At 41.9% G+C, this 14,295-nt stretch overlaps 1 protein-coding gene across 1 annotated transcript in view; it reads left to right on the top strand.

Annotated features, from left to right (window-relative positions):
* The window catches only part of kcnh2b (potassium voltage-gated channel, subfamily H (eag-related), member 2b), a 96,421-nt gene extending 83,292 nt beyond the window's left edge, over window positions 1-13,129 (top strand). Inside the window, exons 12-20 of the mRNA XM_087174745.1 lie at window positions 5,003-5,255; window positions 6,478-6,671; window positions 6,947-7,049; window positions 7,232-7,383; window positions 7,479-7,623; window positions 7,728-7,917; window positions 8,842-8,947; window positions 9,208-9,309; window positions 9,811-13,129. Coding sequence (XP_087030871.1) covers window positions 5,003-5,255; window positions 6,478-6,671; window positions 6,947-7,049; window positions 7,232-7,383; window positions 7,479-7,623; window positions 7,728-7,917; window positions 8,842-8,947; window positions 9,208-9,309; window positions 9,811-10,236 — 1,671 coding nt within the window. The 3' untranslated portion in view covers window positions 10,237-13,129. The remainder of the gene's footprint in view (window positions 1-5,002; window positions 5,256-6,477; window positions 6,672-6,946; window positions 7,050-7,231; window positions 7,384-7,478; window positions 7,624-7,727; window positions 7,918-8,841; window positions 8,948-9,207; window positions 9,310-9,810) is intronic.
* The last annotated feature ends 1,166 nt before the right edge of the window (window positions 13,130-14,295 follow it).

Here is a 14,295-nt window from a genome sequence, read left to right as displayed (position 1 = left end):
TGCTCATCACATCAGGAAGCCTTTCCAGCATCCAAATATTTAATATTAAAATTGCTGGTCGGAGCACAATCAGCGGCTCATTATTGTTTGTGAAGCCTTCCAGAAGTGCGGGGGAACTCTGTTTGGATGTCCCAATGCAAGTAAAGCACAATATTCCATCACTAAAATCCTGTTTGGTTTCAGTGTAATAAGTGAACCGTTGAAGTAGAGAGAACAAATTTGATGAGCATCATCGGGAGTTGAGATGAGTGTGGCTGGACTTAAGGATGTCACTGAATTTCAGTCAGACAATTACACAATAACATAATGTGTGAAAGACTTTTTTTGTGAGAAATCATTTACTTCCAGCTCTTCTTGAACTCGTGTTTTCCAGGGAACGTGTTTTCCAGTGTCTGCCCTCTCCTCTTCTCTCATTATGTTGCTCTCTTAAAGGCCCAGTGAAGACCCTGTCTGTCTGTCTGTCTGTCTGTCTGATGGAAGATGGAAGATGGAAAGAATAATAATGCAGCGCTGATGAGAAACTGAAAGTGCAGGAGTGTGGTCATTTATGTGTTGTACAGATCTGTTCTACCTTCTGCATGTGGATGGCTGAATCTGATGTCAGGTTGTTCTGAAGTAGCTGACCTCTGACCTCTCTGTGTGATTATGTGGGACTTATGGCATGTCTACACTGAGAGCATTTCAGCTGTTTTTCAGTCATTTGTCTCACTTGCATCTGACGGTATAGATAGGCACATACTTTAATCAATTTTAATCAATTACAGCACATTTTTACGCTCCAAATCTATTTTCCTGTGTTTTACTAACCTAACTACAGTCATTGTGTGTTGGGGTGTGAGTGCTGCCAAAATGCAGGTTACCTACAACTCAGTACTGTGCCTGAATGCATCCTTTGCAGACAAAGACAGGGCACTGAATCTGCTGCTCTGCTAACATGCTGCTCAAACTACACCTCCTGTGTAGACACGGCGTTCTGCAGACAGAGATCAGTAACATAGAGAATAAAAATCTGTTTGCCTGCAGGAGCACAGGCACGGCCCAGTGTGGCTCTCAGATGCGCTCAGTGCAGTGGAACAGACAGAATACCTTCAGAATGATCCAGTTCAAATGTTTGAATGTGTATGGCAAAACATTTGATTAGATTTCTGCTGCCCTTGAAGTTTGGTCTTTAATGGTCTTTAATTTTTATATGTTAGTGTCGGGTGTTAGTGTGAATTAGATGTTCAGCTTTCTTTTGGAGAGTTGGATGAACTTGAACATGCAAGAGTAAGGCTAGTTCTTAATGCACGATCCATCGTAGCAACTTTTCATCTTATTTTCGCTCCAGTCCTCCTTAAACAAGACTAGTAGTTTATAGCAATAATAGTACTTAGCGTGTTAGCATACTAACATTTCCTAATTAGCACTTCACTTGAAACACAGCTGAGGCTGCTGGGAAGTCTGTGGGAAGGTGTTTGGTCATAAACCAAAGTATTGGACAAAATAAAATGGTGCTGACTGAAAGTTACAGGATCATGTCATGGTGGTCCATCCCATAGTTGTTTCATTTCACAAAAAAACAAAAACATCAGCTTCATGGTGGCACTAGAGGAAAATTCAGAGGGTCACCAAAGTGAGTGGGATAAATCATCTGGGAACCATGAATGTCTGAACAAGATCTCATGCCTTCCACTGCAGTCACACATCAGGGACTAGCCGATGCTCTGACCAACAGTTGCCGGTCTCCTCCTCTGTCCTCAGCAGCTAAACTCTGTAAAGTCTCTGTGTGTTATGCTCTCAGTTCTGTTGCAGCCTCTTCCTGAATCTTTTTGGTTTGGAGTTTAGTTTCACTCCTGAGTTTCTGTTTTTACTTTCAGATATTAGCCTTAATGCAGTGTGTTGGTCACAAGTTAGTGGTGCTTCATTAACGTTATTAACGCAAGTAACGTTGATGTGTGGTGCAGTGGAAAAACATGAGCCAGCACGACTAACCCCTTTTACAGTGAAAAAAACCCAATTTGACCTGCTGGTAGTGCAGGAGGACAGTCAGGAGATGGCTGGGGTTCATCTTCTGGGCACCATGAACATCCGTCAAGAATTTCATGACAATCCATACAAGAGTCATTGAGATTATTCACTAAAAGCAGAAAAAAGCCAACCTGTGTTTGACAGTAGAGGAAATATCAGGGGATCATCAAAATCAGGACCACTAGCATGGCTAAAAAAAAATAGAAAATTGTTTCAAAGAGGAAAAAAATGCATCTGCCTTCTCTGCATGTATTTCTGGATAAAAAAAAAAGTATTTATCTACAGTATATTTTAATATGGTTTTTCAGGATTTATTTTGTACACATACATTTCTTGTACATTCAACAAGTGTGAAATACAGTCGCTTCCCTGAGTGTTAAATATTTAAAGTGCACATAATAGAGCAGAGCTGCTACATTCTTTTCCAAGTCCTAAATTAAATTGTAAACACATTTCTTAGTTTTGAAAATGTCGACCAAAAATTTATTTTCCATGGCAAATGCAAAACAACTAAAATGTGACACAGATGCTTCACCTACGTACAGACATCTACTTTAATGACAATTTTGAGCACAGACAGGACAGAAACTGAAAGTCTGCTCACCAGTTCATCTGCAGTTTGTGTTGCCAAGACATCAGTGTGATGTCTGCAGACAGCTGGCTCTAGCTAGTGTTAGCTACCCAGCATGGACAGGCTTAATAATATTAGAATCTACACACTGTTCACTCGACTTGCACCACGTCTCAGAGCCAGACACAAACAGAGCTCAGATCAGTGTGCAGAGTCAGTAACCCATCCTGGGCCAAGACAGTCCTGCTGCAGCGAGATATAGACTGTAACTGTTCACACCACAGTTTACGGGACTGTCGTGACTCAAGGGCTGAAGTGCAGCCCTAACTGAGCCAACAAGTACTGCATACGCATAACACTTAACACATATGTACATGTTTACTGAGAGAAGGCACGAAAGCACAGAATCTATGTTGGATCATTTCAAAAATTGTCATTAATTGGTAAATTGATTTTTGTATTTTTTATAAAAATGTTGAATGAATGAATATGAATGAATATTCTCCTGAAACTGAACAGCAATGACACACAAGGCTGGTAAAGACAGAGGTCCTTGTAGTAAAGATGCAAAATACAACATTATCAAGCATAAAGCATCCCTATCATTATTAGGGGAGGCATGATAACGTTTTTTATCCTAATGTATTTGCTAGATTCCTGTGCATTTGGTTACAACTGTATAGTGGAGCGGTTTAAGCGTCCTACAGGCCGGCAAAGGAAAGCCCATAAAAACATTTCTGCTTCACATTAAACAGAGGCTTTCCCACTAGGAAAGCTACAGCAAACCTCACAGTAATATATCATGACAGTCACCCTTTATATAAAACAATAGCAGTGTATCCTTGAAAGTCAGCAGTTCAGCCTCAGCTAAATGCACCATTGGAGGCAAGATAACAGCTGGTACAGGTGGCCTGTAAAATCTGACTCCAGCACATTTTGGGGTTTTACCTGGTGCCTCACAAATCAACAAAATGGTTGTCGTGTCCAGGGAGCTCTGGCAGGCTGTCGTTTAAATTCACAAAAGGGAGTTTCATGGAAGCCCTGAAAGGTAAGCATGAAAATGGGAGAATCATTTTTCCAAGTTTTTTAATTTATATTCTTCATCTATGAAAAAAACCCCAAGAGGCAAGTGATTTTTTTTTGTTACAAAACAACAACATGAGCCTGGGAAAGAAATGCATTGACTGTCTGGGGTTGTTTTTCACAGATGAGAAAAAACTTTTAAAAAATGATACTGGCAAAACAAAAAAAACAAATTGACTTTCAGGGCTTCCTTAGGTTTAAGTTGTGAGGTTGTAGAGAATTTATTCAATGCATTTCCATGTCTCCATGTGTTTTACTGTCTTCAACCAGACTGTGACACATTCAAAAATGTTTGTGTGGGGAGGAGGAGGTCTTTAAATTCTGAGGAGAGATGAAAAGCGCTAATGGTAAAGATTAAAAAGAAGGTATGAGTACTTGGAGAAAAGGAAGTAAAGGGGTGGAGATAGCAAGCACTGAGGCTTGCAAAAAGACAGGAATTTAATGGGAAGTGAAAAGAGAATAGAGACAAATGACAAAAGAGAGAAATGGATAGTAGCTTGAAATGGATAAAAGAGAGAGAGAAATGGAGGAACATAGTGTGATGTGGTAGGTAGAGTTCTGTTCTGTGCAGTCAGCCAGAGAGTTACAAGAGAAGCCCACAGCCTGACACTTTAAAGAGCTGAGACTTTCCAATGGCTGCATTGAACTCATTAAAATTGCACCAGTTCTTCATATTAATTACACTCTACGGGCCTGCTGACTGTGTTCCTGTCCGTCCTCTGAAATACAGTTTGAGATCATTTTGCTGTGAAGCTCTAAAAATCAATGTTTGGGCCCTTTTTAAAGAGGGAATCATCTTCTGGTTCGAGGTTAAAATCATAATAAAACTCATGACTTCTTTGGTGGTTAGAACCAATATCTTCTGATAAATGTATTGGCAATTAAGTTATGTCATGTTAATTTGTGGCATGGTGTTAAGGCTAATGTCCCATTAGTGTTCACCAAAAGGAAAGGAGGCAATAAAGTCACTAAAGGCTCCGCCTTTTTATTATTCCTCTTGCAGCATCCATAATCTGTGACATTTATTTGACATTAGTTTTATGTTCTGGACTTAATGTACCAGTCAGTCGCTGCTAATAACACGTATCAATACTGATGTAACCTTTCTCTATCAATTCATACGCTTTTCTTTCTCCCACCTGTTCATCTTCCATCTCCTTCATTTATCTCCTCCCTCCTTTTACCTCTCTTTCCCCCTTGTATACTCTCTCGTCACACCCTTTTTCCTGTGTTTTTCTTCCGTCTTCCTTCTTCTGTCCTCCCCTTCTTCCATCATTCCTTCCTCGTCTCCTCACTCCCTCTGCTCCCTCATTCCCTCGCTCCCTCTCCCCCTCTCCCCAGGTGCTGAAAGGTTTCCCTGAGTGTCTCCAGGCAGATATCTGCCTCCATCTGAACCGGACATTGCTGCAGAACTGTAAGGCTTTTAAAGGCTCCACCAAGGGCTGCCTCAGGGCGTTGGCCATGAAGTTTAAGACCACCCACGCACCCCCAGGTGACACGCTGGTCCACGCCGGGGACGTCCTCACTGCCCTCTACTTTATATCCAGGGGATCCATAGAGATCCTGAGAGGAGACGTGGTGGTCGCCATCTTGGGTAATAAAAAGCAAAGCTTTCAGTTCTTCCGTTTGTTTTACTGACTGTATTTACCATCTAACCCCCTGTTAGCTTTCAGGTTATTAGAAACTAAATTAGCCTGAAGGAAATGTAATGACTACATCTGAAAATCTTTCTCTCCTGAAACTATAAACATTTAATTAGAAGAATGTAATTAATTTCGGTTCAGCCTGTAGGTCTACTTCAGTGAAGGTTGCAGCTCCACACAGCTTCCCGGAGCCCTGCAGCAAGTTTGACATCTATGGATTTATCAGCAATACAGCAGCTTTCATTTTCAAGCACAGGTTCTCCACTGATCCATAGCCTCCAGTGTTAATTTAGGACTTGGAAAAGTATGTAGCAGCTCTGCTCTACTTAGATCCTGTTAGACGATTCTATTGCACAGTGACTTTCTCTTTTTGGTTTAGACCCAATTAGCTTTGTCGAGAAGACTTTAACAGTATTGACACTGTTAAGGAACAAGCTTTGCTGTCTTACTGTGTAATATTCATTGGCTGGTATCGCCATCTACTGGTGAGCATAGAGTGTTACTCCTAATAGCGCAACATAACAGAGGACCTCGTAGGGTGCACCTGCTTATGACATTTCATATGTATTTGATTGCATTGCATGAGAAGACCTATAGTTTAATGACTGAAGTATATGAAGTAAACAAATGATCAGATGTACAGGGAACCTTACAAATATCACAGTAAAATAATACGTAGCTGTAATATCATGAGTGATGTTTCAGTGGACCGTGTGTTGTGTTGGATATTTGTTGGTTTAAACACAACGGTTTTAACAGTTTTGGCTACTAATCCTGTTACTTTACGTTTTTGATACAACGTTATGGTGTCTCTTACTCAGTGATGGAAGAAGTATTGAGATCCTTTGTATGTGAAAGTGCCGATATATTAATAGAAAAAGTAGTTAATTAAAAGTAAAGTGCTGAGGTGTTACCAGCAAAATTTGCTTAAAATATCAAAAGTAACAGTAGTTGTTCTGCAGGAAAATTTATTAGTTTTATTATTTATAGATTTATAATACTGATGCAGTTTCACATGCAATGCCAAAAGGCCACAAAAAAATCTTAGGGGTGGTGATATGATTAATGGGACAGCTCATCATATGTTGCTGTACATACAACTCAAACTGCATTTTGGTACACTACTTAGTTACATTTATCTATAAAGGTTTTCTTTCTTTTCGTTTTCCCCAGGGAAGAACGACATCTTCGGCGAGCCTATCAACCTGTATTCCCGACCGGGTAAATCCAACGCCGATGTGAGGGCTCTGACCTACTGCGACCTCCATAAAATCTTCAGAGAAGACGTTCTGGAGGTGCTGGACATGTATCCTGAGTTCGCAGACCACTTCTGGAACAACCTGGAAATCACCTTCAACCTCCGAGATGTGAGTTTACAGATTCATCCTAAATGTAATGACGGACACCCTGAAAACGTTTAAATGATTGTTCAATTTTATAAAAGCTCCACATATAATATTATATATATATATATATATATATATATGTATATATATATATATATATATATATTTATATAAGCTCTGTTGTTAATATTCTCTCTATTTATCCATGTTCTGAATGCATGACAAGCTCCTGAGTCTGTATCCCTCGATGTTTCTGTTGATAAGGGCCATTTAATGTTGGTGGTTTCTCCTTTCAGACCAACATGATCCCAGGCTCTCCCAGCAGTGACGACACCAACTGTGGCGGATTCAACAAATTACGGAGACGCAAGTTATCATTCCGACGACGCACAGAAAAGGGTAACCAAGCCTCCGCAGCTCGTATTTAATTGTCACATTACAAAAAACTCAGACTTTTGAATGGTTATAGAAATACAACTTCAATCCTCCTCCATTAGTTGTCTTTGAAAAGTTCGTCCTGATCCAGCTGGACTGAACAATCTCCCTCTTTTTTTAATCTCTCCTTGCACACCTCTGTGTAGATGATGCAGATGCCGGAGAAATTAAAAAGTCCCATAAGTCTGTGAGACGAAGACAGAGGGAGGCAGCTAACAACCAGAAACAGGAGGAGGCGTCCAAGAGGCAGTGGGAGGCCCATCGGAGCTCAGTGTCTTCTCACTCCAGTGGTGATGAGGTATAATTCCAGTTGTTGACTAATGTTGACCTAAATACAAAAACCTAAGAACGATAAAAACTGATTTTAATGCCTTGGATCGACTACTCTTACAGGGGGAGGAGTCAGTTGTGACAGGCCTCGCCCCACCTCCTGCAATGCTGGGTAACCCACAGGCTCAGGCCACGCCCATGAACTTTAATGAGAACACTGAGGGTGACGGAGACCCCAAGACTGGGAACACCTGCAACGCCCTGTCAGGTAAAATAGGATAAAACAGTTTCCCCATATCCTTGTGATTTGTACATTAACCGATGTGTCACACACTCATTCTGTCCTTCTCCACCCGTCGTCTTCTCCCGCAGGTGCGTTCTCAGGTGTGTCTAACATCTTTAGTTTCTGGGGGGAGAGTCGGGGGGGTGGTCAGTACCAGGAGGTTCCCAGCTGCAGCCTGGCCTCCCCGCCGCCCCTCAACACGCCGATACACAACCTGAGCCGGCAGCAACGCAACCAGCTGGACACACGCCTGGACCTGCTGCAGAAACAGCTCAACAGGTATGACTGGATGGATGTCTGGGTGTGTGTGTCTGTTTGTGCTCTGATCCGTGTGCATGTGTGCGTTGGTGCAGGTTTGTGACTTGTTCCCTCTAAAACACTGCAGCACTTCAAGTCATCTGACAGCCAAACATAGTTTTTCTTTCACCTGGCTGCGTCTGAGCGGAGCCTCTCCTCTTCACCGCGGTGGAAGAAAAGTGTTTTTCCGCCCCCGTAGCCTTTACCTGGATGACGCTGCTTTGTCAGGTCTTGTTGAGATCACAGGCTGTGTGTCTTTGTGCCGGGTTATCACTGTAAGGCGGGCTGCGCCTGGAGCTGAATGCTCAGAGTTGTAAAGCATAATTGACTGGATGCCTCTGCTGGATAGGATGTGTGAGCAGACTCAAGGCCTGTGAGGAAATGTGGATATGGTAAAGTCTCTGTTGGCCGTCACAAGGTCGAGTCTAGGAAATCAGCAGAATGAGCTGTATGTGAGCCTCAGATAGGACCCAGCAGACTTATACCTCCTATATGTGTATACCACACATTTATCTATTTTTTAAAGTGTGACTATGGACCAAGACTACTAAAAAGACCAACTAAAACTTTGTTGACTCCTGTGGGGAAAATAGATTTTTACAGCAGCAAAAATGACAGAATAACCGCAGGAAGAGAATAATAATTAGAATTGAAAGTCTTTGTAAGAAGTGGAATGTTTTGGATAAGATAATATGCAGATACAGATGTTATTAGTAATCTTGAGTGTTGTGGTCATACCAACAGTTATGGTGACATTTGACAATTAATAGTCGAGATTTGAGGACATGGTGACTTAGTGTTTGGTCTGCTGGTAACTGATATTAATGATGGACTAAATTAGACCGTCAACAATTAGTCTCTTCCATCTTGTAATAAACAGTCGATCATCTACTTCATGCTCTGCAGGTTGGAGAGTCGCATGTCAACGGACATCGGAGCGATCATGCAACTGCTGCAGAGACAGATGGCTCTGGTTCCTCCGGCCTACAGCGCCGTCTCCACACCACCTCAGGTAATAACAAGCTTATACACACACACACACACACACACACACACACACACACACACACGGGGTATGGACGTAGAGGCATTGTGCTTGCTGTCACAGGGGTTCAAGTCCTTGTGACAGCAAGCATCTGTCACTGAGCAGGACCACGACTCTGAATCAGCAGGAGGGAGGATGAAGTTCTGTATTATTATTAGAGACGGACTCAGAACATGTAAAACAAAAGGCTCCACTTTGTGCAGACAAATAAGATGTCTCCTCTGCAGGCCTCGCCTTACCCTGGTCCCAGTCCAGGACCAGGTCCAGGAGAGAGGCTGGTTCAGCCTGTTACACCTGTGGAGACAGACACCCTGGCTTCTTTATCACAGGTGAATCACATGAAGTAATAAAATGATTGCTCTGGGTTCTGTGGAGCTCAGGTTTGGCTGACTGAATGCTGTCATTGGTCTCCAGTGATTATAAATTAGAAACACTGAATTGTAGACGTAATAAAACGAAGCACAGCTTATCTAGTGATTAATTATACAACAATGATTTATTGTGGAATTGTAAAATATGTATTCTCTGAGAAAAATGTACAAATTAAAGACATTTTTGCAATTTTTTAAAATGTTTGTCTTTGTATATGTTCGTCATGCTAGTTTATACAAATTCTGAACGATCTGAGACCTGGACCTCAAAGAAATTCATTTACATCTTAAACAGCAGTTTCACAGTAACAGGTGGTGACAGTTTTTATTATATTCTTGTGAAGCACAGAGGACAACAGAGGACTTTTCATGTACGACATTTTACTTTGGGAATAGTGATTAGAAGAAAGAGCATCAGAGTAGTCGCTCACTCTGACCTCTCAGTTTCTTTCCCTGCAGATCTTGATGGATGGCCAGGACTTTCAGGAGTTCCCAGCCAAGCCTCTTGACTCTCTGCAGGCCCAGGACTCTTCTTTGATCAACACCAGCCAGGCTCAGCTCGCCCCCTCTAGACTGGACAGCCTGGGGCAGCATCTGGAGCTGGAGCTGGGACTGGGGACCGGGGCTGGGGTTCTTTCAGGGCCAGTAGTTGGGACAGGGTTAGGGTTGGAGTTAGGGAGTGGGGCAGCACCGGGCTCAAGCCTAGGAGCAGGGTTAGACTTTGGTTCAGAGGTCAGTAAGGTGGCTGGGGTTGCGCCAACAGCTGGAACAGGAGTGTCTCCCCTGGATCCTGAAACTCAAAGGAGGCTGTCCCTCCAAGAACCACAGACACCTCTGGACTCACGGACACCACAAAGACACAGCTCCGACCCAGGGGGGAGCTAAGGAAGAGGTGAAGGGGGAGGAGAGTGAGATAGGGGGAGGGATACAGAGCGAGAATGAATGAGTGTGATATTTTATCCTGCAGTTTCTCCTGGTTCATCCGGTCCACGAGACACTTTGGAGATCAGGAGGCACCTGCTGTACCTCCACCAAAACCCTTTAGGGCACCCAGCTACTGTATCTTCACCATCCACCTCTCTAGTAAGGACACACAGCTCAGAGCGAGTGAAGCCAAGGGGGCGGTCACGGAAAGAGTTGAGGCCTTTCTCCCCCCTCATCAAACAGCTGGAGCTTTCTGAACTCCACAACAACACAACCTTTAACCAAAACCACAGACAGAGCAGAGAGAAGCTCTGCCTCTTAACGAACACTGTCCGGGTCGACCCAGATCCGTCTGGTCTGGACCTCTCGGTCGTCCACTGAGGGTGACTCGACTTTACACGCTTAACGACTGCTGACCTGTAGAAGAATCCCTTTACTGCTGTATCCAGTGTTGGATGACTGACAAGAACAAGCAAAGACAACATCGGACAGAATAATGACGAAAAAGTAGCCATTACGTCTTGCACTGAAAATCCTACTGATATAATGATTATTCTATTCTATATGTCCGTGGCGCTTCCGATAAACTCACAAACTGGTTGGTAAATTGTAGTGTTAGCTGGCCTAACAGGAAACCTGCTGTCATTGGTTCCTCCCCCCTGATGTCCTGCCCCGAGAGGTGGAGCTACCCCCCCCCCCCCCCCTTCCCAAGAGCACACTGGATTGGCTGGTTTGCACCTCAGGGGTGGGAACTGGAGGGTTAAAAGCCATGAATTTCCTCGATCAACATATCAGCTGCCCTATCATAAACGTACAGATTTGCTAGTGAGTGAAGAACATATGGCATGCTCAGGCCGTGTCACAAACAGGTAAACTGGCAAACTTACAGGTTTACCATGAGAACAGTGCACCAAACAGCTGACTAAATATTTAACCAAGCAGGAAATCCCAGCTTCCTAATTTCATGAGCTATGAGTTGTGACTTTTTAGAGAAGCAGAGAAGTTGTGTGTTCTTATCTGAGGTGATGAAGTCGGCAGCGACATGATACTGGCTGCTTTGATTTCTAAAACGGAGTCGAAGCACATGCATGAAGGAAAAATAGTTTTTCATAGTTGAATTTGCTACCTCAGATTTCATTGGTCCTTACGTTTTCTCACCTGAGCAAGCACCCGGAATGCTTTTACCTTGTACACAATTTGTCATGTTATACGTAAATATACAAGTTTGCCAGTTTACGATGACCAGCCGAATGCGCCATTATTCTATGTACAGTACAATATGCAAACACTGGCAAGAAGAGATGAGTGAGTGCGCTTTAATTATTATTATGCGTGTGATACGTTCAGGTCCAGAAGCTTTTTATGTGTGTTTGTCCTCGTATTGTCTTTGAGTCTGCAGAGCATGGCACAGTACATTCGCTTCACTCACTGTAGAAGGTCACCGTATTTCTAATGTTTTGGTTTGATTTATTTTTGCCCATGAACTGATTTGAACGGCTTGTTTAAACAGGCAAATGACAGATTCAGTGTTTGTGTTCTGAACCTAGACAGAACAAAAAAAAACCCTTTACAATGTAGGTTTAAAAATACACAAGGTCAACACTACAGCACCACATCTGGGAATACTTCACTTTAATCATTTCATTTTAATTGTATAGTCATTTCCCACAGATGCATGTCTGATGTCTGTCATGAACTGTCACTAACACAGATCCTGAGGTGTGAAGATTCTCACACACAGAGGGTGATTACGTCTAAAATTGTTTAATAAGAATTTTGTTGTGAATTTCCAAAAAGTTGTCGATGCTCAGGTTTTATTTTGCATAGTGCAGAAATTGTTTTGGGTCTGACTGCTACTGGTTATTAACTTAGTAGTGAATGATATGATTTGCTTTGTTTATAAATGCTCCTTTGACTTCAGCCCTAATGGAACTGGTCAGTGAGAGGATGGAGATGAGGTTGGTTCCTTTTGAATTAAATAGTATGAGGAGAATAGGATTCTTTGTAAAATAAGAATTACTTCATATGAAAAAAAAGGTCCTGGAATTAATTTTTGATTTAATATTTCAATATTAAAAAGGTGCATGACCATCCCATGCATTTAGAGAGAGCATTCCCCCTTGGATTCATAGCAAGGTGATGCACACATTTCAAAAGGTGGTGGTGCTCCAAGGTGCTGCCACTGTTAAGAAGGTGAAGTTGCACAGTGTAGAGTTCCCCTAGATACCTCAGGACAGGTGGAAATGTACAGAGTAATAACAGGAGCAGGTGCAATGATGCCCCCCAGACAGTGGAGGGTGTTTTTCTGCATAAATGGCAAACTTCCACAGATTCTTTTTTTAGTTTTGAGTTCTCAAGATGAAGGAAAATATTTAAAAAAAACCTATGCCATCTTCAAATTGTCTTCCCTGAAACAAAATTGTACAAATTGACCCTTTCCTGTACCACGCACCGAAGAGTCATGACAGAGGAGGGAACGCCTGTTGAAGTACAATAGTCCCTTAAACAGTTAAGACTTGTAGCAGCTTAACCACATCCATTAATGTTTTAGCACTTTATTTTATTTTTAGTGCAGATGTTTAATAAAGACTCAGGAACGTGTTATTGATGCCATGGGGTTCATTTTCCTTCGTCTCAGAACTCAAAACCAACCAATCAGAAAGAGAAGGAGCAACATCCTGAACCTTTATTTTGGTGGAATTCCCCTTTAATGCAGAATTGTGAAGATTGTATTTTGCTGCTTGTTGGTCTAAGCTATTTAATTTATTTATTTGGTTGTTGGATTATTTAGTTTGTCTGTGAATTGTACCTACTATGATTTCTCACTCTGTGTTAATGAACAGCTCGTTTGGTGGAGTAAGGTTTGCTGTGTAATCATGTTCCCACGTTCCTTTGTTCATAATCCTGACATTTACACTTAATATTTATTCAATATTTATGGGTATAAGTGCTCGATGGGCAGTATACATTATTACTGTAATCATTATTAATAACTCTGATCAAACTTATCAATTCCCGAATGCAGACATTGGAGAATGAACCCCATCGTCATCGTCAGTGTCTTTGCCTGTGCAGTAATTGGACTTTGTGGTTGTATGCACACAGCTCATGTCACGCTTTGTAAAGGGGCACTTTAGTATTGAACCAAAGCAAATGAACGCTGTAACAAATGATCATTGGAACCATTTTAAATTCATGTATTTAAGTAAAAAAAAAAAAAAAAAACATTAATGTTATCTGAAATCTATGATCTGACTTAAACTGAAGTTGTAAACGCAGCTGGATTCTATGTGATATTTTGACAGTCACTTAGTGGTCATAGATTGAAAGACCTGACAGTTATTGTTAAGGTGAGGGTGAATCAGATGAACGGTGATTCAGCATGTTTACTGTGCTGTTGTTTGAATGTGGTTACGAGTCCCTAGAATCCCTGGTTTCATCGTTCTGCAGTTAAAATGTGAGCGAATTCATCGTGGACGTCCAAAGCTGATAAGCTGGCACTGACCAAATCTACTTAGTTCCTGTCACGACTAAACCCTGCCTGCTTGTTGTTGTGTTTTATTTTGGTTTACTTCACTTACACACATCACTATCAGTTAATTTTCACCAGCAGTCCCTGCCGTCGTCACCAGGAACAAGGTCCCGTAATAAAAACACTCTCGACTACAAATATCCAGTAAACACACAGTGACGCTGGTGTTACATGAAACAGTTGCAGTGCTGAGGTACTGATTATCTCTTCACCATCTCACGTACTGTAGCCAGTGTTTCTTTTTGTTGGTGTTCAATAACAGTCACCTAGTGGCCTGAACTGTATCTTTACATTCAGAACTATGACCTCAAAACTAGAATGTGGTTGTCGCCGACTCTTCTTCTTTGACCTTGTATGTGACAGTACACCGTAGTGGAATATTCAATGCTAGAGAATACATTTATGTAATGCATAGTGCATATTATAACAGTAGAGGGTGCACTTTGAAAAAAATAAAAATAATTTAAAAAATCCATGGGAGGGGCAGG

The sequence above is a fragment of the Seriola lalandi genome, unplaced genomic scaffold, assembly GCF_002814215.2.
Source record: "Seriola lalandi dorsalis isolate HSWRI2012SDOR001 ecotype SW California unplaced genomic scaffold, Sedor1 jcf7180002054378, whole genome shotgun sequence".
Lineage (NCBI taxonomy): Eukaryota > Metazoa > Chordata > Actinopteri > Carangiformes > Carangidae > Seriola > Seriola lalandi.
This window is presented reverse-complemented; position numbering and strand designations above follow the sequence as displayed.